Genomic DNA, 27,016 nt, shown 5'->3' on the forward strand with positions numbered 1-27,016 from the left:
TGTTGAAGTCTGTGTGTTGATGGCGGGGCTGCCAGGCTTCAAACAAGGGACAGATAAAGATCAAATCAGGGTAGGCCTCATGGAAGAGAGGAATTGTCCATGGTTTCTGCCCAAAAAGAGGGTTGTTGTCCAGAAGTTGCTAGTGTCCAGATTCATGGCTTAGTAATTGAGGGACCCAAGGGCAGTAGGATCCAGAGCTGTGTGTCGTTCTCTGAACAACCACGGACTCTTTATTTTATCTGTTTAGCCAGCCATGACCCTGCCTCTTGGAGGACAGTATAGTTTCTTCATTGCTGTGTCCCCATGGCAGGTGTAAAGACATGTTATTCAATGAATGGATGAGTCAGAGAAAGGAAGGTGGGCAACCCAGCTCTTATTACTGGAGCAGAAGCTCCACCTGCCCTACGTGAGTGTCTGGCTGGCCATTAGGGAATAGCTGTATATTTACTTATCTAGCTAGCTAGTTAACTACTATTTGTTTTTATTTTTTAAAATTTTTATTGGAGTATAATTGCTTTACAATGTTGTGTTAGTTTCTACTGTACAGCAAAGTGAATCAGTTATATGTATACATATATACCCTCTTCTTTGGATTTCCTTCCCATTTAGGTCACCACAGAGCATTGAGTAGAGTTCCCTGTGCTATATATAGTAGGTTCTCATTAGTTATAGTAAAATGCACATAATATTAATTTATCATCTTAACTATTTTTAAGTGTACAGTTCAGTGGCATTAAGTACATTCACATTGTGGTGCAGTCATCCCCGCCAGCCACCTTCAGAACTAACTTCATCTTGCAAAACTGAAACTCTGTAACCATTGAACAACAACGCCCCATTCCCTCCTCCCCACAGACCCTGGCAACCACCTTTCTACTTTCTGCCTTTCATGAATTTGACTACTCTAGGTACCTTATATAAGCAGAATCATGGAGTACTTGTCTTTTTGTGACAGGCTTATTTCACTTAGCATAATGTCCTCAAGGTTCATCTGTGTTATAGTATGTGTTGGAATTTCTTTCTTCTTTTAAGACTGAATAATATTCCATTGTATGTATTTACCAGGTACTCTTTATCCATTCATGCATCGATGGACACTCTGGTCGCTTCCGCTCTTTACCTATTGTGAATAATGCTGCTGTGAACATGGGGGTACAAGCAACTCTTTGATTTCCTGCTTTCAGTTCTTTTGAGTATAGTCCCAGAAGTGGACTGGATCCTGTGGTAATTCTATGTGTAATTGTTTGAGGAACCACCACACTGTTTTCCATAGCGACTACACCGTTTCAAAGGGATGCCTCAGTTACTTAATTTTTTGTGTCTTGCCTTTCCTCTGTGAGTCTTACAAATGCAATCCTCCTCCCTTCTGCACCACTTATGTCCTTTGAACTGGACGGATGACCACAGTTGCACAGTCAGTCCAGATTCGGGAGCTACCTCTAACACTCCCAACCACCTTTGAAAAAGCTAAGTTTATCCCATTGGCCCCTGGGCAGTTGTCCTCTGGGGAGTCCCAGGCTGCTCCTGAGATTAAGCTGGAACCAAACTGGCCCTAGACTTGTAGCTCTTGGAACAGCTGCTCAGCTTTCCTCAACTCCACCATTTTAATTGTGATTAGTAGGTTCATTTGCATCTAAAAGGAGTCGTTTTCTTATCAGCACCATTGAGTTGCGAACCAGTGTGCTCCATTTATATAGAGTGGCCCATTTTAACCAGGCCCATTAAGCAGTAAAAGTAAATGTGGGTGTTTTACAAATGCAAATATATCATGCAAATAATGTACTTTATGCTGAATGATGCCTTGGTTTTCATATGTAAAATTAGAAACTGTGTAGCACAAAGATAATGATAAACACCTTTGCATCTGTTCATAAGATGTATCATGAGCTGTATGCATCTAAAATTGTAGCCCAAGCTTCAGGCAGAATTTCTTCGGTATACTCAAACATGCATTCCATATTATCAAAAATATACATGTACTTATCTAGTTATTTATATATTCCTACGTAATCAAAAAATCACAGAAAAGAGTAATCCAAATTACCTCACATATTACTTACCATCAAAGATGAGATTTGTAATTTTGTTTCCATTTTTAAAGTTTTTATCTGAGTTGATGAGAGTGGAAGAAGGAATGTTACTATATAGGCTAGTTCCTTTGTAAGAGAATTATGTCTACTAAGAGAATTTTTTAGAAATCCTACTGTGTGAAATAATTCTGTTTATGATATGCAGGTAGCACTTCTGCTACTTTACACCATCACTTAGTAGAATAATAGCAACAATTTTTGTGTACAGTGAACTTGGCTAAATTCTAGGAGGGGAGTCACCTTTAGTCTCTGCCTACATGGGGTTTCTGCCCTTTGGAAAGGTAAGACACACACCTATGGAACGTGAATTAAAGGTGTAAGACATCAGATCAGGAAATATCACATAGTATGATCAGCTGTACTATACAGGAATTACCAAATAGACTGTACTATACAGGAATTACCAAATAGACTGTACTATACAGGAATTACCAAATAGACTGTACTATACAGGAATTACCAAATTCAGAGTGGGGAGAGGTTGCAGTGTAGGAGTGACCAGAAAAAGATCCGGGATTTGAGTTGAACCATAAAGGATGGATGGGAGTTGAATAGGCAAAGAGAACATGGGAGCAGGGCATTTCAGCAGAGGGGAACAGAATCTGAAACCACACAACCCAGATTGGCACTTGAACCCAGTGTCTTTTCATTGAGATCACACACCTGGTCTCAGGACTTAATGAAGCTCAGGTTCTTTTATGTCCCCTCACAGAAGGAATTCAGTGAGAAATAAAGTGATAGGTAAGAAGTGGACTTATTTAGAGAGAAACACATTCCGTAGACAGAGTGTGGGCCATCTCAGAAGGCGAGAGGCCCCGGAATATGGGGCGGTTCGTTTTTCCGGGCTGGGTAATTTCATAGGCTGATGAGTGGGAGGATTGTTCCAACTACGGATATTGTGGAGAAGGGGTGGAGATTTCCAGGAATGGTGCCACGGCCCACTTTTTGACCTTTTATGGTTAGCCTCAGAACTGTCATGGCACTGGTGGGTGTGTCAGTTAGCATATGCTGATGGATTCCAATGAGCATATAATGAGGCTCAAGGTCCCCTGGAAGTCGAATCTTCTACCATCTTGGACCTAGTTGGTTCTAACCAGTTGACGTTGTGTCCTCAATGGCTGTCATTCTTTTAAAGGTTGTGCCCTGCCCCCTTCCCTCCTGCTTCAAGTTGGCTTGAATGGGTCATAGAAATATATGGGGTACGAGTGTGTTCTGGAGACCTGCCTCAGGTGGTATGTTGGGGATCAGGGGGAACGTTTGAGAAGGAATAGAAAGGCCTCTTGGGGCAGAGAACCTATTGGACTTAACTCTGCCCTATAAGCTACTGGTTTTCACCCACTTTTATAACCATCAAGCTCTTCAAATGAAAAATTATGTGGAAACTCAACACGTCAGACACATGAAAAATGAGATGCTTTTTTTTAAAATTAATTTTTATTGGAGTACAGTTGCTTTACAGTGTTGTGTTAGTTTCTACTGGACAGCAAAGTGAATCAGCTATATGTATACATATATCCCCTCTTCTGGATTTCCTTCCCATTTAGGTCACCACAGAGCACTGAGTAGAGTTCCCTGTGCTATACAGTAGGTTCTCATTAGTTACCTGTTTTATACATAGTATGAGATGCTTTGTAGACATTGGTGCAGGACCTCACCTAGACACCCATCCCCCACGCCCACCACTGGCAGCACTATAGGCACCCCCTGGGGGTTCCCTGGGGAACAGTTTGCAAACCAAGGGGAGAGCTCAGGAAGATACTGTGCTCTGAGAAGACTGTAAAGGTATTAGGCAAGGAAAACTGGGGTTGGGGGAAAGACTGGAGATGGGCAGACCTATTAGGATGCTAGTGGGAACATCTGCATATGAGTTGACACAGTAGAGTAGAAACACAAAGGAAGGGAAATTGCAAGAGTCTTTTGAAAGAAGGGGTTGGCAGGAATGGATGACAGCAGATGGGGGTTCAGGAGAGAACCTTGGTTGAGATCCCAGATTTTTTTTTTTTTTAACATCTTTATTGGAGTATAATTGCTTTGCAATGGTGTGTTAGTTTTGCTTTATAAGAAAGTGAATCAGCTATACATCTACATATATCCCCATATCTCCTCCCTCTTGCGTCTCCCTCCCAACCTCCCTATCCCACCCCTCTAGGTGGTCACAAAGCACCTAGCTGATCTCCCTGTGCTATGCTGCTGCTTCCCACTAGCTATCTATTTTACATTTGGTAGTGTATATATGTCCATGCCACTCTCTCACTTTGTCACAGCTTACCCTTCCCCCTCCCCGTGTCCTCAAGTCCATTGTCTACATCTGTGTTTTATACCTGTCCTACCCCTAGGTTCTTCAGAACTTTTTTTTTTTAAGATTCCATATATATTTGTTGGCATACAGTATTTGTTTTTCTCCTTCTGACTTACTTCGCTCTGTATGACAGACCCTAGGTCCATCCACCTCACTACAAATAACTCAATTTCATTTCTTTTTATGACTAATATTCCATTGTATATATGTGCCACATCTTCTTTACCCATTCATCTGTCGATGGACACTTAGGTTGCTTCCATGTCCTGGCTATGGTAAATAGAGCTGCAATGAACAATGTGGTACATGACTCTTGTTGAATTATGGTTGTCTCAGGGTATATGCCCAGTAGTGGGATTGGTGGGTCATATGATAGTTCTGTTTTTAGTTTTTTTAAGGAACCTCCATACTGTTCTCCATAGTGGTTGTATCAATTTACATTCCCACCAACAGTGCAAGAGGGTTCCCTTTTCTCCACACCCTCTCCAGCATTTATTGTTTGTAGATTTTTTGATGATGACCATTCTGACTGGTGTGAGATGATACCTCATTGTAGTTTAGATTTGCATTTCTCTAATGATTAGTGATGTTGAGCATCCTTTCATGTGTTTGTTGGCAATCTGTATGTCTTTGGAGAAAGGTCGATTTAGGTCTTCTGCCCATTTTTGGATTGGGTTGTTTCTTTTTTTGGTATTGAGTTTCATGAGCTGCTTGTAAATTTTGGAGGTTAATCCTTTGTCACTTGCTTCATTTGCAAATATTTTCTCCCATTCTGAGGGTTGTCTTCTCGTCTTTTTTATGGTTTCCTTTGCTGTGCAAAAGCTTTGAAGTTTCATTAGGTCCCATTTGTTTATTTTTGTTTTTATTTCCATTTCTCTAGGAGGTGGGTCAAAATGTATCTTGCTGTGATTTATGTCATAGAGTGTTCTGCCTATGTTTTCCTCTAAGAGTTTTATAACGTCTGGCCTTACATTTAGGCCTTTAATCCATTTTGAGTTTATTTTTGTGTATGGTGTTAGGGAGTGTTCTAATTTCATTCTTTTACATGTAGCTGTCCAGTTTTCCCAGCACCACTTATTGAAGAGGCTGTCTTTTCTCCATTGTATATTCTTGCCTCCTTTATCAAAGATAAGGTGACCATATGTGCGTGGGTTTATCTCTGGGCTTTCTATCCTGTTCCATTGATCTAGATTTGTGTTTTTATGCCAGTACCATACTGTCTGTACTGTACTGTAGCTTTGTAGTATACTCTGAAGTCAGGGAGCCTGATTCCTCCAGCTCCATTTTTCTTTCCCAAGATTGCTTTGGCGATTCGGGGTCTTTTGTGTTTACACACAAATTGTGAAATTTTCACAATGTTGATTCTTCCAATCCAAGTACATGGTATATCTCTCCATCTGTTTGTACCATCTTTAATTTCTTTCATCACTGTCTTATAGTTTTCTGCATACAGGTCTTTTGTCTCCTAGGTAGGTTATTCCTAGGTATCTTATTCTTTTTGTTGCAATGGTAAATGGGAGTGTTTCCTTAATTTCTCTTTCAGATTTTTCATCATTAGTGTATAGGAATGCAAGAGATTTCTGTGCATTAATTTTGTATCCTGCTACTTTACCAAATTCATTGATTAGCTGTGGTAGTTTTCTGGTAGAGTCTTTAGGATTCTCTATGTATAGAATCATGTCATCAGCAAACAATGACAGCTTTACTTCTTCTTTTCCGATTTGGATTCCTTTTATTTCTTTTTCTTCTCTGATTGCTGTGGCTAAAACTTCCAAAACTATGTTGAATAATAGTGGTGAGAGTGGGCAACTTTGTCCTGTTCCTGATCTTAGTGGAAATGGTTTCAGTTTTTCACCATTGAGAACGATGTTGGCTGTGGGTTTGTCGTATATGGCCTTTATTATGTTGAGGTAAGTTCCCTCTATGCCTGCTTTCTGGAGGATTTTTATCATGAATGGGTGTTGAATTTTGTCGAAAGCTTCTTCTGCATCTATTGAGATGATCATATGTTTTTTTCCTTCAGTTTGTTAATAAGGTGTATCATATTGAGTGATTTGCGTATTTGAAGAATTCTTGCATTCCTGGGATAAACACCCCTTGATAATGGTGTATGATCCTTTTAATGTGCTGTTGGATTCTGTTTGCTAGTATTTTTTTGAGGATTTTTCCATCTATGTTCATCAGTGATATTGGCCTGTAGTTTTCTTTCTATGTGTCATCTTTGTCTGGTTTTGGTATCAGGGTGATGGAGGTCTCGTAGAATGAGTTTCGGAGTGTTTCTCCCTCTGCTGTATTTTGGAAGAATTTGAGAAGCATATCTAAATGTTTGATAGAATTCGCCTGGGAAGCCATCTGGTCCTGGGCTTTTTGTTTGTTAGAAGTTGTTTTTTGTTTGTTAGAAGTTGTTTTTTTTTTGCGGTACGCGGGCCTCTCACTCTTGTGGCCTTTCCCGTTGCGGAGCACAGGCTCCAGACGCGCAGGCTCAGCGGCCATGACTCACGGGCCCAGCCGCTCCGCGGCATGTGGGACCTTCCTGGACCGGGGTGCAAACCCGTGTCCCCTGCATCGGCAAGTGGACTCTCAACCACTGCGCCACCAGGGAAGCCCTTGTTGGAAGATTTTTTATCACAGTTTCAATTTCAGTGCTTGTGATTGGTCTGTTTATATTTTCTATTTCTTCCTGGTTCAGTCTCGAAAGGTTGTGCTTTTCTAAGAATTTGCCGATTTCCTTCAGGTTGTCTATTTTATTGGCATATAGTTTCTTGTAGTAATCTCTCATGATCCTTTCTATTTCTGCAGTGTCAGTTGTTACTTCTCCTTTTTCATTTCTAATTCTGTTGATTTGAGTCTTCTCCCTTTTTTTCTTGATGAGTCTGGCTAATGGTTTATCAATTTTGTTTATCTTCTCAAAGAACCAGCTTTTAGTTTTATTGATCTTTGCTATCGTTTCCTTCATTTCTTTTTCATTTATTTCTGCTCTGATCTTTATGATTTCTTTCTTTCTACTAACTGTGGGTTTTTTGGGTTCTTCCTTCTCTAATTGCTTTAGGTGTAAGGTTAGATTATTTATTTGAGTTGTTTCTTGTTTCTTGAGGTAGGATTGTATGGCTATAAACTTCCCTCTTACAACTGCTTTTGCTGCAGCCCATAGGTTTTGGGTCGTTGTGTTTTCATTATTATTTGTTTCTAGGTATTTTTTGGTTGCCTCAATGATCTCTTTGTTATTAAGTAGTGTATTGTTCAGCTTCCATGTGTTTGTATCTTATAAAGATTTTTTCCTGTAATTGATATCTAGTCTTAACAGCGTTATGGTCAGAAAAGACACTTGATAAGATTTCAATTTTCTTTAATTTACCAAGGCTTGATTTGTGACCCAAGATATGATCTATCCTGTAGAAGGTTCCATGAGCACCAGAGTTTTTAACTTGAACATTTTACAGGCAATCACCAAAAGCTGGGTCATTTTCTTTTCTTTTTTTGAGGAATGCTGAGTTAAATTAATTGGTAACTTGTATTCTTTCAACAAGCATTGACAGGTACCAGCCAAGTTCCAAGCATTGCCGTAGGTGGTAGGGATTTAGGAGAAGACAGACTCAGATGTCGCAGTGTGTCAGGGAGTGTGAGTGCACCGTGTGTAAAGGGAGACAATCACAGACACTGTGGTGGGCTGAGTTGTCCCCTCCAAAACTTCATATATTGATGTTAGGTCCTAACACCCAGCACTCCAGAATATGATCTCATTTGGAAATATGGTCATTGCAGTTGTTAGTGAAGATGAGGTCATACTGCAGTAGGGTGGACCCCTAAGCCAATATCAAAAGGAGGAATTTGAACACAGAAAGCACACATAGGGAGAATGCCATATAAACATGAAGGCAGAGACAGGGTGATGCATATATAAGCCAGGGAAGGCCAAGGATTGCCTGCAACCACCAGAAACTAGGGGAGCGGCATAGAACAGATTCTCACTTAAAGCCCTTAGAAGGAACCATCCTTGACTTTGGACTCCTAACCTCCACAACTGGGAGAGAAGAAATTTCTATTGTTTTAAGATACTTATCTGTGGTACTTTGTTATGACAGCCCTAGAGAACCAATAGAGACACTGGGAAATCCAGGGCAGTGTGGAAAGTGCCCGTGGGGACCAGCAGGGGAAACAGAGGTGGGAAACTGGCTCCCTCATTTGAATTGATGTGGCCCGGGGGGATGCAGCCAGAAATACATTCCAGAGTCTGGAGGCAAGATCAGCTGGAGATACAGAATTGGAAAAGCCAGATTCCCCAGGAGTTTATGAACTCTCCTAACAAAGGAGAATGAATAGAGAAGAAGAGAGGGCTAAAACTCTAGGGATACCCATGCTTATGGGGGTAAGGCTGGACAGAGAGCTAGCAGATTTCATAGAAAGGAGAGTGGGAGGAGTAGAGCCAGGCTAGCTGGGTGTTGTGAGGCTAAACTTGGAAAGGGTTTTAAAGAGATAATGTCAAAAGTGATAGTTTATGTAATTAGAAAAAAATAATAATAAAGTAAGCCTCTCATATGCGTGCACGTGGGCGGGCATGGAGTGGGCAGGGGAGAGGGGCTGTAGAGCCATCAAGGCCCTTAGCCCTGAACGGCGGGGTGGCTTAGGGGCCTCTGATGACCCAGACGTGAGGGGATTGCAGCCAGTCCGGGGACACATGACGCAGAAGAGCGGAGGTCGGGCACTGTCGCCCAGCTCCTGTGCTTGGTGAGTGCGTGGCAGGGTCATGGGGGCCAAGAGGAGGATCTGGACACTAGGTGATGTTGGATGATGCGTCAGCTGAGAAGTCCTGGAAGGGGGAGGGGAGGGGAGACAAGGAATAATGGCAGGAGGAAAGATGCCGGAGGAAAAGAGGGCAATAGGGGTGTTGCTTTGGCAAAGAAGAAGGTGCAGACACAGGTAGTAATAATGGAGGGTGAGTGAGCTTGTGAGGAATGGCTTTGGTTTTAGAAAAGAGGAGGTGACGTTTTTGCCTGATGAGGTATGGAGCGGGGAGGGGGGGTGTTGGGACTTGGCGAGTGGAGAGAAGAGTGAGGGCCGCTTAGTCGGGTTGCTGACCATCGGGTAATGGTTCTTGGCTGGGGGCCATTTTATCTCCCAGAGGACACATGGTAGTTTCTGGAGACATTTTTATTTGTTACAACTGGGGAGGGTTGGTGCTGGGATCTAGTGGGTAGAGGCCAGGAAGGCTGCCGAACACCCTAGCACCCACGGGACGGCCCCCACCACAAAGATGATCCAGCCCCAAAGGTCAGCAGTGCCAAGGTTGAGAAACCCTGTCACAGGTCAGCAGCACATCTCAAACGTGTCTGAGGAGGGAAACCCTAAACTTCATGGCATACTTCGTGGAACATTATTGATGTATTTAAAATCGCCCAGTAGCTCTTGCTCCAGAGCAGCCAGCCCTGTCTGAGTCTCACAGCCGTTCCCCCCCATCCGCTGCAGCCTAGCGTACCCTTGGCTGTGATGGGCACACAGGAATGCTTTGCAGGTTGATCCAGTTGGAGACAGGATGAGTCTCCAGTCTTTTTAAAAAAATTTTAAATTTAACTTTATTTTTTTATACACCAGGTTCTTATTAGTTATCCATTTGATGCATATTAGTGTATATATGTCAATCCCAATCTCCCAGTTCTCCAGTCTTAACATTGGCGAAGGTGACAAAGCCATTCCATTTCTTACCAGGATCCGAGTTTTGCCTTCAGAGAGATCTTGCCACACTCTCCGTTGTGGCTTTTGTGGTCCTTGCTGGTTCTTGTCTGATCACTCCAGTAATGCCTTCCCAATAATTGTCAGCCTCTGAAAATTGGCCAGTCCTGATACGTTTCCACCTGGTCTCTTCTGCCTCTTGATTGCCTGACCCTGAAAGGTCACTGTGGGCAGCCGTACTTAATAGTTTGGATCTATGCGGGATTCTGGGCAGAGCTGTCTTTTTCTTAGCTTTCTTTGGAGTAGATGGCATCTGTGAAGCTGCTTCTTCCAGCCTATTGATTTTTAGAAAGTGTTCATTGCTACTTCGGGTGGAGGAACGTTTGCAAATGAGATGATCTCAAAGCATCCTTAAGGGGAAGGGGAAGATGAAGGTGTGGTTAGCTCTTCTGTCACAGAAGTGAAGCCAAGAGCCTAACTGGGTGAGTCCACAGGATGTAGGAGGAAGTGTTGGCACCGAGCACATCATTTAACTTCTCTGAACTGCAGTTTTCTTGTAATCAAGACAACCACTGGGATATTTGCAGTTCACAGAGTGTCCTTTGTACATGCATCATCTCATTTAATTCTCCAGCACTACATGCTGTAACTGCTCCCTGTTTGTAGGAGTGGAATTGAGACCTGTTTTCAGCTTGTGTGTTTTTTTTTTTTTTTGCGGTACGCGGGCCTCTCACTGTTGTGGCCTCTCCCGTTGAGGACCACAGGCTCCGGACGCGCAGGCTCAGCGGCCATGGCTCACGGGCCCAGCTGCTCCGCGGCATGTGGGATCTTCCCGGACCGGGGCACGAACCCGCGTCCCCTGCATCGGCAGGCGGACTCTTAACCACTGCTCCTCCAGGGAAGCCCTCAGCTTGTGTTTTCAACAGACAAATTCCTTGAGTCCAAATCTTGTGCTGTCCCCACCACAGCTCGGATGGAGCCAGGTGGCCACTGAGATCTCTTTGAATGTCAGTATAGTCCGGTTTTGTATGGAAGGTTGTAAAAGTCCCTGAGATTTCTGAACTTTCAACTGGACTCTTCAGTGATGCGTCTCAAATTATGAAGGGTGTTTTGTGAAACTTGAGACCATCTCACACACGTCTGATTCCTGCATTCCAAACTTCAAGACTGGCATCTTTCACCCAGCGTGTCTGTGTTAGTACGTGGTGTGGGTCGTATTTGTTTTCCTATGACATTCTGTTGATCAATCCACAGTTAGAATTAACAGTAGAATTCCAAGTATTTTTTCAGGAATTTCCCCCTTCATTACAACTGCTTTGACTGTTTTATTCCTGGAGAAACACAGTCTGATGGTAGATTTCACACATCCAAGGGGACTGCCTTCGCATTGTTTCTAGTGCTAAGAATATGTCAGAGATCTGCTCAGCTGCCTGAAGACTACCAGGCAAGCTCTGGCCTCTGTAAGGACCAGGTTAGGATAGGCTGGTCTCACCACATCCCTTTCTGTTGTTTAGTGTACTTTGGGCCACTCTGGCAGAGATGCTAACTGCAGGGGACCTTCAGAAACGCAGCATGTAGGTTGATCTTTCACTGCCCAAAACTCTTTAGCCTTTGATTCACTTCTTCTGGGGTCCTTCCTGTATTCATTCTTTCTCTCTCTCTCTCTCTCTCTCTCTCCCTCTATCATTTTACAGTAAAAATTTTTTGTTGTGGTAGTAAAATACACATAACATAAAATATACCATCTTAGCCGTTTAAGTGTACAGTTCAGTAGTGTCAAGTACATTCACATTATTGGGTAACCAACCCCCATAACTCTTTTCAACTTACACAACTGCAACTCTGTACCCACTAAACAACTCCCTACTCCCCCCTCCCTCCAGCCTCTGGGAACTCCCCTTCTACTCTGTCTCTATGAACTTGAAATTTGTCCTTTTGTGACTGGTGTATTTCACTTAGCATGATGTCCTTGGGGTTCATCCGTGTTGCAGTACCCTGTTCTCTCTTTCAGATCAACCCGTTCACATTTGGCAGCCGGGTTCTTAGACAAAAAATACTTTTTAAAAAGTACTTAGAAAAGAAGTACTTTTCCTAATTTTCTTTTCTTAGACTCACAGAAAGTCCAGGCTGGTGAAAACAGGTGTGGATCTTGCCAGAACCTCCCAGGGTCTTGGTTAGAGTTCATCTGGTTCTGACAATGATGGCAGCTCATGGGTGTCGCATGACAGATGGCATCATTATGCCAAGAGCCACCTTAGGGCCGGACGACCTGTTGACCTACAGTGTCCCCTTGGGAGCTGGAAGAACTGCAGCTGAGTGTGTGAGGCCCAGGGAGAGACAGAGCTCTGAGTCTCTGGCAGGTGCTGGTGGGATGGTAGGGCACTTCCCTTGGGATTTGCTGGCTCAGCTCTGGTCTTAATGATCAGCTGGATCAATGTTCTCAAATGCCAGTTGACAAACTGCCTTTGCTGGCAGGCCAGGCCCTCTTAACCTGTTGCTCGACTTCCTTTGCCACACGTGGGTTTGGCTTCTGGTGCTGAAGGTCATGAGATTTTGTTAGAGCTGAAGTGAGACAGTTGTGACGCCAGCGTTGTATTGTTTCTGCTGATATGAGCCCACGTGTCTGTCTTTCGCATCTGGTGAGCCTGATTGCTTTTTCTAGCCTGGGATTTTGTCTTGGAGAGATTCCTAGTGAAATACCGTCCACAGCCTTCTTCCATGGAGGAGGATAGCTAAGGGTTTGGTGCCGAAAGACTGGAAGAGAAAGCTGGACGATGAGAAATGAAATCGGGGCCATTGACGTGTGTCTTTGTGGTACAGTGGGCTGGTCTTGGGCTGATCACTGACCAGCCATGTGATGACTTGGACAAGTCCCTCCATCACCTGAAGAATGGGGACAGTGGGTTCTGCCTTGCCCTCTCATGGGATCGGAGGATCCCACGGAAAAGTGTTGATCACTGTGCTCTGTACATGGTAATTTGGTATCCTGTCTTCAAGCAGTGTGAGCACCATTGTAACGTGATTAAAACCCACTCTGGTAGGTTGAAGGGGGCCCTAGTGGCCACTTCCCATGGCAGGGACTATTTACAAGTTCACTGGCGTTTAGGTGACTTGAGTGTGGAGAGTCCCCCATCCTGCTCTGCACAGACCACCCACCCTCCCCTCCTTGATTTGCCACACAAATGAGTGGTTTCCAGAGTGGCCTGAGATACTCCCACAAAGACCTCGACCACTAGCTTCTCTGAATTACTGTGGTTGCTATACATTTTTAAGTAATTTTATATACTTTTTAAAAGCTAACTTTGAGCTTTGAAGCCCGGTGAGCCAGGGATATCTCCGGATGGAGGAAAAAAATCAGTTTGCTCTCTCCCCAACCTGTAGCCCCTAGGCCCATGACCGTTGGCCTTTCCACAAGCATTTCTAGTCTCTTTAGATAGAGTCACAAGAGGTTGGAGATAGCTAAGTATGACAGTAAGCTCCTAGAGGCCATAAACTATGGCTTCTAATTTTTCTTTCCATGTCCAAGCACAGTTTTCAACAAGCTCTTAATAAATCCTTGAATCTCCTGACAGTTAGAAGATGTCACTTGGAGGGACCATACCAAAGAAGAGTGTAGAATATGGGGCCAGTGAGCTCAAAAGCTTTGCAATTAGCATGGCAGGAATCGAGCCCACAGGTGAATGCATCAATCACAACAGGGGCTACGTCAGAGCAGGAGGTGGGCCACTCCAGACCTATCTCCACTGTGAGAGTGTGGATTACACTGGCAGCACAGCAGAACGAGCGGAATAGCGATCGGTGACTTAGGTACATTCAAAGGATGTTGTAGAAATCTTGAAGTAGATTTCTATCATACAGAGAATTTTCCTTATCTACACCACTGGATTTACCCGTCCTCCGTTCCGCACGTTTACTCCATCCCTGGCGTCTACTCAGTTTTCAGGCAAATCAAGGTCAGAATGAAGAGGAGATTTGGAGGGAAGTGAGCTAGATATTCAGGCTCCTGCAGTAATAGTCAATTATCGAATTCTCCAGAAGCGCCAACTCCTCTATCGTGAACTCCTCAGTTTTTAAGTATCTTTAGAAATCAGGTGATTCAGTGTTGGCCACAGCCAGCTGGCTATTTCCTGCTTTCTTATAAAAATCAGATGGTGAGATCCCAGGAGCTGGCTGGGGTTGTTCAAAGATAATCTTAAGCATTTTAACGCACATTATTCTTCATGCAGCTATGAGCCTTAACAGCCTCAAATCGGAATAGGACAGGAATCATACAGAAGAGAGCTCAGCTTGCTGCCATCATCCTGCAGCCCTGAGACCCCGGCCAGATCTCCCGCTGTCCTGCGCAGCTCCTGGCCACTCAGAGGCCACAGCAGCCGGAGCTGAGGATCAAGGCTGCAGGAAAAGCCATAGCTGAGATGCATTATCCTCACTTACTCTGAGTAGAGTGGATCCGAACCACAATAAAACAAAAGTTTTATCATTTACATCAAGGTTCATACTGTGTGTTTTCTGACACGTTTGACATTATTTTGATGTATTTGTGTGCTGTAGCACTTTTCTTCCTCCTTCTCTACGCCTCACCAGCCATGTACCATGTCCCCATACCTGGTGTGCTCTTTGTACCTCTGGGGACGAAATGTTGGTCAACAGAACGTGTCACTGGCATTTCTCCTTCCTGTTAACAGTATTGTTCCCCTGCATCACTAGAGACCCTGATGGACTCTAGAAACATTCATCGGGTAGTCCTTCAGATTTCTTATTCTGTGTGTGTGTGTCCGTGTTTGCCAAACTTACAAACTTATTATTTAGACAAACTTTTTAATTTTTTTTAACGCTGAAGGTGATTGATGATGCATTAACCGGTATCATTTGCCACGTTCTATCTTGGAGAAAGTAATTTATGCTGCCTGTTGGGCTGGCTGTAGGAACAATTTTGACTAAGTGCTTTCTAACATTAATCTAAACCAATCCTTGATTTAGAATCACCTCCTTTCTACTCCAAGACCGGCTTGGTTATAAAGTTTTTCACTGGGTGTCTTAAAACAGTGAAAATGCTTGTCTATAAATGTAATAAAGTGTCATTGTGATACATTAATCTTTCGTCTTTTCTTGCCTCTCCTGTTACAGGACTGTGAGTGGTAACATATCTGAAAAGTGTTTTATGGGATATGGGGTGCAACATTTTAAGCCAAGGAATTGAAAACGGGATATGAAACAAGAAGACAGGGGAGGGAGGGAGTTGATCAAGGTCATATCTGTATAATAAGAATTTGGTGGTAGAAAAGCCAGGAAAGGCAAGCTCGCATTTATAATGGGCAGGTGGCACTAGGAAGTGCTGAAAAACCTGTTGATCTCAGAAGACAGGGATGGGAGTTCTTTGCCTCATAAAGTCATAAAATTATGAAGAAATTAGCGAAAGTTATAAGCTATGATGTTGAGCATCTGATGTGGCCATTTTGTTTACCTGCAAATGATTTCAGTGCCCAAGAGGGAGCAGGGTTCGGACAGTAACCTGAATACCCCCATGGACGGGTTATGCACGTTGAAATATGAAGCCCATTCATCATAAAACAAGACTAACGGTTTTTAAAGATACATTTTCAGAGGGTGTAAATAATGCGTAATTGGGAAAGTGTTCTGAGGCCATTTTGCAGGATGTGTTTGGAGGAAGGGTTGTTTTCTGAGTGCTACTGAGTGAGTGTAGACAAGCTCGCCCTCACGCTGGTTTCTCTTCTGTTTTAGCACATCAGGTCCACCCCTCTGGCCGGGCAGCACCTTCTTCAAGAGAAATGGAGCCCTTCTACAAGGTAGGTCTCTGACAGCCCCCCTCCCCCTCCCCCACCCCCACACTACTCCTTCGCTCCTGGTGTCTGTCGGGAGAGTTCTGTCTGCTGCAGAGCGGGCACTCTGTGACTGCTGTGGGATGGCTCTGTTTGTCCAGTTCTCTTTATTTCTTCCTACTGACGTCTCCTGGTTGATTTGAATTGTTAATCTGAGTTAAGACGGCTTCTTTGGTCTGTTGTCACTGGTCAGATTCCAGGAGTGGTCGGCTTGCTTTGGTGAAATTGGAATTATGTGGCAGTTAGGATGCAACGATAGCATCAGTTGGGCTGGTGAAATCAAACCCCATCACGGATTCCCAGTGCCTGGGCTGTGAGAAATGTTGGGGGCGTTTTGGCACTTGGGTCATCGTGGAGATCCACCTGTTGCTTGCTGTGCCCTGACGTCCACGTGTGCCTGGAAGGGTGACTGCGGTTTGTCCTGAGGCTCAGAGTTCAGACGCCCTCCCTCATCCCTGCAGGCGTCATTTGCAGGGGGACATTCTTTCTGCTGTCCAGTCCATCCTCAGCTGCCTTGCGCGACTTCCTGTCCAATGCACTCAAGGAATTCAAACCGCCTTTCATCTCTACTTTTGCTGTCAAGTTTCTTTAAAAATGGCCAAAGTCGAAGAAGAACACAGAGCTAAAAATAGCAATGAGATGCACTCTAACTACTTTGAGAAAGTACTTTGGGGAGATGTCTGCTCTGCAGATCAGCTGGAATTGGCTGGCCCCCAAGTGTCTTCTGACTTCCCTTCCTCATTAGCCTCTCTTGATTGGCTGGGTGTCAGAGTGGCACAACTGGCCCAAAGCAGATGGATTTGGTTTTGCCAAGAGCTTTGAAACTGTACTGGGCTTAGGGTGAGGAGTTTCAGTGCATCTTGGTTGGTTTAGAGCTGTTACGCCTCTTTTCCCTAAAAGTTACACGCCCGGGGCCAGCCATGTGTGTGAAGGAGTAGGATATATATGTAGCTAAGAAAAGAGGCATTTATCTTCAGGTTTCCAGAGTAGCTCAGACAATTGTGAGAGGTGTCATCACATTTGTGCATTGTTTTCAAGGCCATACAATTGTATGTTGTCTTTTTAATAGCCTGTGAAATCGGGAACTTCAGAATTTCTTTACATCTTGGCTTGGTCCAGGTGAAATTTAGGTAGGTAGGTCTGATTAATTCTAATTTTAATGACCATCATAAATATCCTAAATATTTAAGAAAAAAAGGGAACTCCCTCCACTCTCAAAAATTAATACATAATTTAAAAAAAATCTATTCTGTTCTCCCCTCAGAAAGTGTAAATGGAGACCTATTATGAGGAGCCTTTGGGTTTTTTCAAGTGGATTTCAAAGTTATGTGCATCCTTATTTTTCTTCTAGATCTGTAGCAATGATATGAATATCATTCATGGTTGGATTATTTTCACAAAAGGCATTTTATTTACTTAGAGCATTTTCTTATAGGATTTTTATTCATTAAGTTCCACATTAGGGAAGATTTGCTCTAAGCATGTTAGTTTTGGGTTATTTCTGCAGGACAGAAGCATGAGGGAAAAATTGATAAGGTTTATGAAATTGAGTGATTTCACCACGAGATTCTGTCTCAGGGGTGGTAGACTTTTTTTCTTTTCTACATAGGGTTAAACATTCTCCTAATTACTCTAGGCATTGAGAATTAAATAAATACAGATTTCAGATGCTTCTTGAATCCACATCCAATTCAATACATCCCATTTACTTTTTATGTACATGTTAAAATCAGAAGTATCGTGGTGAGAATTCTGGAGTGTGGGTGGGGATTTGCTAATGTTTTTTTTTCCTGTTGTGTTTCTTCATTTGCTGTATCTGTATAGAGGGTTCACGAGACACTTACACTGTAATAAGGTTTTTTAAACTCTGTGTGTGTTCTTCTGAATTATTATTTTTTTAACTTTATTTTATTGATGTATAGTTGATTTACAATGTTGTGTCAGTTTCTGCTATACAGCAAAGTGATTCGGTTTTATATATATATATATCTTTTTTATATTCTTTTCCATTATAGTTTATCACAGGATATTGAATTCAGTTCCCTGTGCTATACAATAGGACCTTGTTGTATATCCATTCGATATATCATGGTTTGCCTCTGCTAATCCCAAACTCCCATTCCATCCCCCTCCCACCCCTCCTCCCCCTTGGCAACCACCGTCTGTTCTCTATGTCTGTGAGTCTGCTTCTCTTTCATAGATAAGTTCATTTGTGTCATATTCTTGTGTTTCTCTGGCAGGCAGTACTGGCTTATCAAGAAGTTGCTGATGCCCACGAACAAAAGTTTTACAGTAAAGATACTGGCATAGAAAGAAGGGAGCTGCCCAGTCATGGCAGAGGAAGGTTTAGTTTAGAATCAAGTAGAAGAAAATGTAGCTGATTTATGCTCACTTTCTCACCTTTATACTTTGTATTTTCAATGTATGTCCGCATTTTTTCTTTATGTCTAAAGCAAGCAGAAGGATGTTTGTCTAGATAATCAGACTAGGAAAGAACTCTGTTAATAGGTTCCAGCCACAAGGATTGGGATTGCAGGCCAGGAGGATCCCCTAAAAAACCCAGTTCCTAGAAGCAGGGTAGTAGGTGAAGCTTGGTCACACAGGGTGACACAGGGACCCAGCAACCAGCCAGCAAAGCCCAGCTGTGACCGTGGGCCCTGACCACAAGCAGAACTGGCGAAACCGGACTGCACGGGGCCGGGGAGAACCTGCTCTGTGAAGTCACCCTACGGGTTGAGACTAAAAGGACCCAAAAGCAGCAAAATGAGCAGATGTGCCCCATTGCTTTGAGGACAGAGCCTTGTTTTTGACAGGAGGGAGGGAACATGGGCCTGTCACTTCTTGGGAGAGTTGACACTTGTACAAGGCCTTAAAAAGTAAATAGATGGGGGTGGTGCCAGGAGGGAAACAACCAGAGCACATGGGCACGAGAGGACCACAGGTAGAGAGAGCGATGGGGACTCTATGGGGTGGATGCAGAAATGAGGGCTTTGCGGGCACTTTGGAATAATGACATCATCACGCACTCCAAGATGTTTTTCAGAAGAAAGCTGAGATTTCCAAAGAGGAAGTAATGGAAGGTAAAACCTGAAATCAGTGGAACAGAATGACCTAATTGGTACAGTGGGGAACCGATGTGTATTGTCTAATAGTTGTTTGCTTTATAAGCTGTTGAGCAGAGAGGTAGTATATTTATTTTTTTTCCAGCGTAAAACCAATTGCAAGAATTAACCGGAAGCACTCAGGGTCCTGTTGAGGGCGGCCTCTGGGTTTCGGTTCTTGCAGATTCACTGGCAAGAGGGCCTGCTGAATCGTCTTGCAGTTTTGAGGATAATGGGGTAAGATTTGGTTTGGATTACAGCAGGCATGGGTACTTAACATAATTGGTCATTTCATGAATTCACAGTATTTATTTTATTTTAAATGCCATTTAGGCTGCTAGAGACATTTTAGTATGTTAGCAGTTTCAGTGGGTAGAGAGCACTTCAGATCTTGTACGATAGTAACCTAGCTGATTGCCAGAAGGGGACAGACCCTTCGTTAAAAGGGGACCCAGGATGGGGCCCAACAGATGAGTGTGGCTTATTCAGAGGCCTCAGGAGTGGCCAGCTGACAGGTGTCCCCAACTGTCTCCTCTGCCTGTCTCTGTGTGTCTTGGTGACAGTCTCTGTGTGTGAAATACATTTTTTAACCATCTTTTTTTTTTTAATTTTTATAGAGTATAGTTGATTTACAATGTCGTGTAAGTTTCAGGTGTACAGCAAAGTGAATCAGTTATACATATACACATAGCCACTCTTTTGTAGGTTCTTTTCCCATATAGGCCATTACAGAGTATTGAGTAGACTGTCCTTGTGAAGTACATTTTAAAATTTCTTAGGTTATAATATCTCTTATTTTCTTAATTAAAAGAGTAAACTGGGCTTCCCTGGTGGCGCAGTGGTTGAGAGTCCGCCTGCCAATGCAGGGGACGCGGGTTCGTGCCCCGGTCCGGGAAGATTCCCACATGCCGCGGAGCGGCTGGGCCCGTGAGCCATGGCCGCTGAGCCTGCGCGTCCGGAGCCTGTGCTCCGCAACGGGAGAGGCCACAACAGTGAGATGCCCGCGTACCGCAAAACAAAACAAACAAAAAAAAAGAGTAAACTATTGTAAGTTTTCTTCCAAACTCCCTGGCCCCAAACTCCCCCCTCTCCTTCTGCCACATAGACACACATATTCCCTTCACCCATCAAACTTAAAATTAGGTTACTTTATTTAAACATCACCCTTGGATGAATTATTTTAATGAGTCAGTGATTCCTAATTGAAGACATTCCTCACCTCTGGTCTGACCCTTCAGCGTCTGCCCCCTGGAGGGTGCATCCCCCAGCCGCACACGGCATCGCTGCTGTTGCTCACATCATTTCTTCTACTAAGAGTTGCTACGAGCTGCCGCCCATCCGATCCGCCACGTCTGCCCCGCTTTGGCCTTCATAGGCTTTATAGGCCTGCAAGCTCCCCACAGAGTTCTGTTCAGAGAGAAGCTGCTGCCTTTACAGCTCTGAGCCAGCTGACCATCTGGGCCTGCCCACCCTGCCCCACCTGCAAGCATTTCATTAGTCTTTGTCTCTGTGTGTCAGGCACTGGATTAGGCTGGAACCTCCCTGGGAGGCCCAGGGCCTGCCCCCTCCACCACTGACCGCCCGTCCCGGGGTCAGACCACACGTCCCAGCCCTTCTTGCAAAGCAGCTCAAGCCCTGATGCCACCACAGGTCATGCAGACCTGCCCAGTTACCAACCCCCTGGCAGCCTTCCGGGCCCTCCCTCCACTTTCCTCCTCTCCATCCCTCCTGTATGGGGCCACTAATTATTATTAACTCTATTCCCATAGGATGCAGGGGTGGAATTCAAATAAATTCCCTAGCACGCATAGCAGATGCTTGTTTCTTTTCACTCCTGACAGCCCCCTGGATGAGCTAATGAAATGGAAAGAACACCTTCCAGGCCTTTTCAGTGCACAGAGCAGGACTGAGCTGCCGCAGGCCCGAGAGCAGATAGGGGAAAGGAAACCAGCTCTTCTGCTGTCAGATGCACGTTGTCCCCACGAGCGCACAGATGTGCTTGCCACTGGTGTGAAACATGCAGGAAGTTGATTATGCCCAGTAGATGACCTGCTTTGGGGAATGCCAGCTTCCCAAGTTCTAGGCCGGCTTCATGCACTTACTTTCCTGGGAGTCCTATTATGTACCGCCCACTCTCCACAACCCTTACGCCTTACCCTCTCCCACAGCTCCGCAGTGGGTTTTTTCTGGTAAAATGTATGCAGTGCCTCCCTTTGGTTGTGTTTGGGGCTGTGAAAGGCTCAGCAGCAAGTAGTCAGTATATCAGAAACGAGTTTTTGTGGAAAGGAGCCTTGGATTACCAGTGAGGGGACCTGGCTGTGGTCCCAACCCTGCCACTTGGTAAACTCTGACCTTGGGCAAAACTCAGGCATCCCTAGGGTTTCATGTTCTTGCCTGTGAATTCAGGAGCGGACCTCAGGAGTGGCAGGGGTTTCCTGTGGATTACAGCTCTGATGAGCCATACTGACAACTTCCCTAAAGTGGGTCGAGGACTTTCCTGGTGGTCCAGTGGTTAAGACTCCGTGCTTTCACTGCAGGGTACACAGGTTTGATCCTTGGTTGGGGAAGATCCTGCATGCTGCGTGGTGCGACCAAAGAAAAGAAAAGAAAAGAAAAAATGAAATAAAGTGGGTCAAAATGGTTCGAGGCATAGCTCAGCGGGAGCAGTGCCACCTTCAGCCAGCAGTGTCAGCGGATGGCCCACGGAGAGGAAACAGGGTGATGGCTCCCTGGGTGTATCTTGACCCTTGAACAAACCTTTCTCGTGGATCGTAGGGAGGCAACGTACTACAGATTTGGACAACTTGGAAAGGACCCATCTTGGCCTCGTGGGCACCTGGCTTAACCCTCTCTGTGGGGGTAATAATAAACATGCTTGCCGTAGGGGTTCTTATAGGACTCAATGAATTCACATCAGTAAAGCCCTGAGAACAGGCTAAATTCCCAGAGTCAGTTATCATAACATTTTACAAAACTATGAATCTTAGGAAAGCAGGGCTGACGTCCTCTGAATGTGGTGTCCCTGTGTTATTTCTCTTCTCTGCTAAAATTTCCCTTGTCCATTTGTTGGGTCTACTGATTCTCAGAACAGGGCAAAAGACGGGATAGCCCGGATCCTATTGGATTTGTACGTGGATCTGAAAGACAACTTGTTCAACTCTTTATATCAGATTCCTTTCAAATAGGACTGCTTCCTTGTGAGGTTCCCCCAGCTCACAAAGACCGAGTTATACCCCTTGCTGTACAGTTGTACACAGCCAGCAGGTGCATAGATAACCACGCAGAAAAGCACGGATTCAGCACCACGTCAGCCCAGGTTTAAATCCCTCTCTCTTTGGGCACCAGCTGTTTGACCTTGGGCCTCAGTTTCAGTTGTCTGTAAAATGGGGCTACGAGTTGTGCTCCCCAGAATCTTGGCAGAGATTAAAGGAGGGTGTGAACGTGGAAGCATTTGTCCAGTCCAGTGCCTGGCCTGGCACCTCACAAACACTTAATAAAGAGTGGAGTTAACCTTTGACTCTGTGCCCGTTAATCCTGGCCGGTGTATTCAGGGTGAAAGGTTCCAAAATTCCTTAAAGGAGCGGTCTCCCAACAAAAGCCCCTCCTGTGCACGATGTCCACTCACACTGCCAGCCTCGCCAGTGTTTCCTTTCTGATGGAACCAGGGTGTCTGCGTGGCCTGGGTCTCTAGTCCAGGCGCTTCCTTCTTTCTGTCCATCAAGACACAGACTGAAGGCTTTGTTCGGTTTACCCTGCCCCTCCCCTACATTGCTTTCCCATTTGGTTGCCGCCTCTGGGCTCTTTGGCTTCTTTCATCTAATCTGCTCCACAAGCTGACTCTTTTGTCCATTTTGCAAAGAGGGCATCCACCTAATGCATAAATCTCTTGATTCTTGCCCCCAGGCACACCCGTTTCAAAAAAAAAAAAAGCAACAGTAATAACAGAAAGGAAAGAAAAAAAACCCTCTCTACTTTTCCCCCCAGTGCTAATTGCCTTCTGTCTTTGTTTGGCCTGCAGAAGCCCTTTGGTTTTTCGGAGGAGCTCTTCTCTCTTGGCCTGTTTGTCTTATTGTTCTGCCCTGAGTTATTTGTAAAGATATTTACGTAATACAGTAGTAAAGTCACCTGCCATCAAGTGAAGTTAAACGGCTGCTGCTCTGTTCTTCTCATCACTCAGGTTCTGTGCGGTCACTGAGAACATGCTCTTAAGTTACTTAAAAACTGTAAGGAAATGCAGTTTTATTTTATTTTTACCCCCATCGTTTTTTTTTATTGAAGTGTAGTTGTTGTACAATATTATATGTTACAAGTGCACAGTATAGTGCTTCACAATATTTAAAGCTTATACTCCATTTATAGTTATTAGAAAGCATTGGCTGTATTCCCTGTGCTCTACAGTATATTCTTGTAGTTTATTTTGTACCTAATAGTTTATACCTCTTAATCCCCTCCCGCCTTTCCTCTCCCCACTGGTAACCATTGGTTTGTTCTGTACATCCGAGTCTGCTTCTTTTTTGTTATATTCACTAGCTGGTTGTATTTTTTAGATTTCACGTGTAAGTAATACCATACAGTATTTGTCTTTGTCTGACTCAGGAAATGCAATTTTAGAAGAAGCCTTTGATAGAGCTCTGACCTTCACTGTCTTTTTTCCCCCCTTAATTTGTTATTATTTATTTATTTATTTTTCGCTGTGTTGGGTCTTCGTTGCTGTGTGCGGGCTTTTCTCTAGTTGCGGCGAGCGGGGGCTACTCTTCATTGCGGTGTGCAGGCTTCTCATCACGATGCCTTCTCTTGTTGCGGAGCACAGGCTCTAGGTGCGTGGGCTTCAGTAGTTGTGGCATGTGGGCTTCAGTAGTTGTGGCTCACAGGCTCTAGAGCGCAGGCTCAGTAGTTGTGATGCACGGGCTTAGTTGCTCCACGGCATGTGGGATCTTCCCAGACCAGGGCTTGAACCCGTGTCCCCTGCATTGGCGGGCAGATTCTTAACCACTGTGCCACCAGGGAAGCCCTTCACTGTCTCTTGGGAATCCAGATTTGCCCCAGCTTCCCAGTGTCTGCAGCCTGACACGGACTCTCCACCAGCCAGATAGCCTGTGTTTTCCTATCTGACTTTAATTTCAGCCAGTCTCTGTACCATTGTCCATAGAAACCCTTTTCATGAAAATCCAGTGTTGTACTCGGCCCTGTAGACAGAAATAGGGAAGCCAGCAGGAACTGCCAGCTTTACCAAGGACCTGGCATTGAGCGTTTCCTCTGGGCCAGGCCCCTGCCGGGTGGGTGGGTGCAAGCTGGTTCTGCTGTTTCCAGAGGAAGGTGGAAACTGGGGCAGGAGTTTAGGAGATGGAGGGCAGGGCCGGAGAGGGAGTTTTAGAAGTTGTCAATCCAGAAATGACCGTGGAAGTTACGAGCCTACATGAGATTTTCAGGGGGTTATAGAATGAAGAAGAGGGAAAAGCTCCATGTTGAAGACCTAGATTTGTGATAGAAGGAGGAGTGCAGCTGACAGCAAGCAACCATGGCATCAAAGAAGCCGCTCAGTCAGAAACTGGAGGAAATCACTGAAATGAAGGGAAAGAGTTTCAGAGAGAGGGGACTGGGCAAGAGCATCCACTCTGCAGAGAAGCCAGTGGGGGCGAGGGGGGGATGGATGGGCTGAAGAAAAGCCACCTGTGGGCTCTGATGATTAAAGTGGCACTAGGGCCTTCGGGGCACGACCGCTAATCTTCTGTCTCTATGGACCTGCCTGTTCTGGACGTTTCACATAAATGGAATCAGACAGTAAGTGACCTTTTGTGTCTGGCTGTATATATTCTTTACACTATTCCTATATTAGCTTTATGCCTTAGGTATTATTACTCCCGTTTTGCAGATGGAAAAAATAAGGCCTGGAGCAACTGTGCTGCTCAAGGTCACAGCCAGGATCAGAAACCCGGACTCACACTCATCTTTGGCTCAAAATGGCATCAGTATTTCTAAACAACTTTGCACTTTAGGTGTTTAGACAGACAGTCTGCTGTGTTTTGCAGACTGGGGCTGGGGAGAATCCAGTTATAATGCTTAGAAGCAATTTATAACGACGAGACAAAAAGATGGAAGTGAATGCTTGTCTTCTTTTGTTTGAGTAGTTAAGAGGCTTCCTTTCTTCTTTTGTCCCCTCACATGACTATTGTAAACAGCTAACTTTAAGATATTTTAAAGGCTGAGGAAAGAGAAAGGGAAATCCTGAAATTAGTCATTCAAAGATTAATGCAATGAGAGGGCGTAATTCTTAACAGAATGAATATTTTATTTGAGTGTATCTGAATTTTATACTAGGAAATAGAGAGATAAAGATAGTTTTACACGGATTACAGCTCAGCAACAGGAATATTTCCTTATAGTTTAGTTTTTGGAGCATTTAAAAATGTTTTCCTTATCTATTAAATTGTATCATATAGATGATAAAATAAAAAGGTTAGACAACTTTGGATCGTATTGTACTGCAGAGCCTGCTTTTATCAAAGTGCTCAATCTTAAAATACAATCGAAAAAGTCAGCCCCTTGAAGTCCTGTTTAACCGTGCGTGGATGGAAGTTTGGAAATATTTCAATACAATTGCCGAGAGGCTTGCGATGAAGAATTTTTTAGAGTAGACGAAGGGAAATGTTCACATTACAGTTTCAGAAGTGCACTTAAAAGCGTCCACCTGTAAACTGCAAGAGGCCAAGTTTGTGTTCTTGTTTGGTTCCCTTGACGACCAAAAGGTGTGGCTCAGAACTCCTGGGTAGTACTGGCTGCAGTGCATGTGATAGGTCAGGAGTGTATGGCTGTGTGTGTGTGTGTGTGTGTGTGTGTGTGTGTGTGTAGATGTGACTCCCCTGCCAACCCCCTGCCCCTCTTCCTCTGGTGTTTCCATCCCACAAAAGACGGTATGAGGATAAAAGACCTCAGTTTTCAATTCAGGCCTTCCTGGATCCATTCCCTGCCTTGCTGCCTAATTGCTGTCTGACTTTGGGAAAGTTATGTAAACTTCTTTGAACTGCTGTAAAATGCAAAAATACCAGTCTTGCAAGATGAGTATAATTATATGTGAAGATTAGATGACAATCTGCGTATTGTCCCTGGCACTTAGTAGGTGCTCAGGTGTAGCTGCCACGGCCACTACTTTCCCTCCAGGGGAGGCAGCGTGACTGGGAGAGAAGAGTGTGGATCTCGGAGCTGGCCAGTCTTGGGTACAAAGGCCGACCTCTGCCGTCCACCAGCTGCGTGATTTCAAGCAGCTTATCTGACTGTTCGAGCCTTTCCAGCCAGTAAGACAGATAGTAGTGCTTCATGGGATTTTGTGAGAATTACAGTAGTGTATGTACAGGGCTGGCACAGGGCCTGGTGATCATTGTGTTCAGTAAATAGGATTCATTATGTTTATGATAGCATTTCTGCGATTTCCTAAGGTTTTCAATTCCTTCCACCGCCAGACAACAACATAAAAAAAAAAAAATCCTTGCCCAGTTGAACTGATGTTATATCTTCAGGAATGTTTAAGACTGTTTTCAGCCTCTCTGAAGCTCCTGCTACATGAAGGCAAATGTCTACAAGATATGCACAGGAGGAGGAGAACTTGAGCCCTCACCAGCTGTTCTCACGGACGCTTTTGAGTGACTAAGATCTTGCAGAAATATGACACAGCAAAAGAAGTTTCCTTGGGGATGGTTTGGAATAGTTTGTGATCTGTATTCCTGTTTCTTCCTCTTAGTGTCTCGATGGTGCCAGAATACGAACCATTTGCAAAGATGCGTTTCAAAGATGGGAGGGAGGGAGAGGGAGAGAAAGAAGGAGAGACATACTGGCAGTGATAAAGAACTTTAGAACTTCGTTTAAAGGATCTCGTTGAGCTTGTCCCCTGCTTCACGGTCACTGTAGCGCACATGGTTGGCCCTCTTTGGGCTGTGATTTTTTTTTTTATGCGGCGTGCTCAGGATGACCGCATTCTGCTTTTTGGATACACCTTGCAGGGAGGTGTTAGAACCACGGGTCCGT

At 44.4% G+C, this 27,016-nt stretch overlaps 1 protein-coding gene across 9 annotated transcripts in view; it reads left to right on the plus strand.

Annotated features, from left to right (window-relative positions):
• FOXN3 (forkhead box N3) overlaps positions 1 to 27,016 on the plus strand; it is a 400,969-nt gene that overhangs the window by 265,459 nt on the left and 108,494 nt on the right. For all 9 annotated transcript variants that reach the window (XM_082851618.1, XM_082851619.1, XM_082851620.1 and 6 more), the window contains one exon: positions 15,799 to 15,863. In XM_082851618.1, coding sequence (XP_082707744.1) covers positions 15,799 to 15,863 — 65 coding nt within the window. The remainder of the gene's footprint in view (positions 1 to 15,798; positions 15,864 to 27,016) is intronic.

Source organism: Leucopleurus acutus (genome assembly GCF_964270905.1).
Source record: "Leucopleurus acutus genome assembly, chromosome: 1".
Classification (NCBI taxonomy): Eukaryota; Metazoa; Chordata; class Mammalia; order Artiodactyla; family Delphinidae; genus Leucopleurus; species Leucopleurus acutus.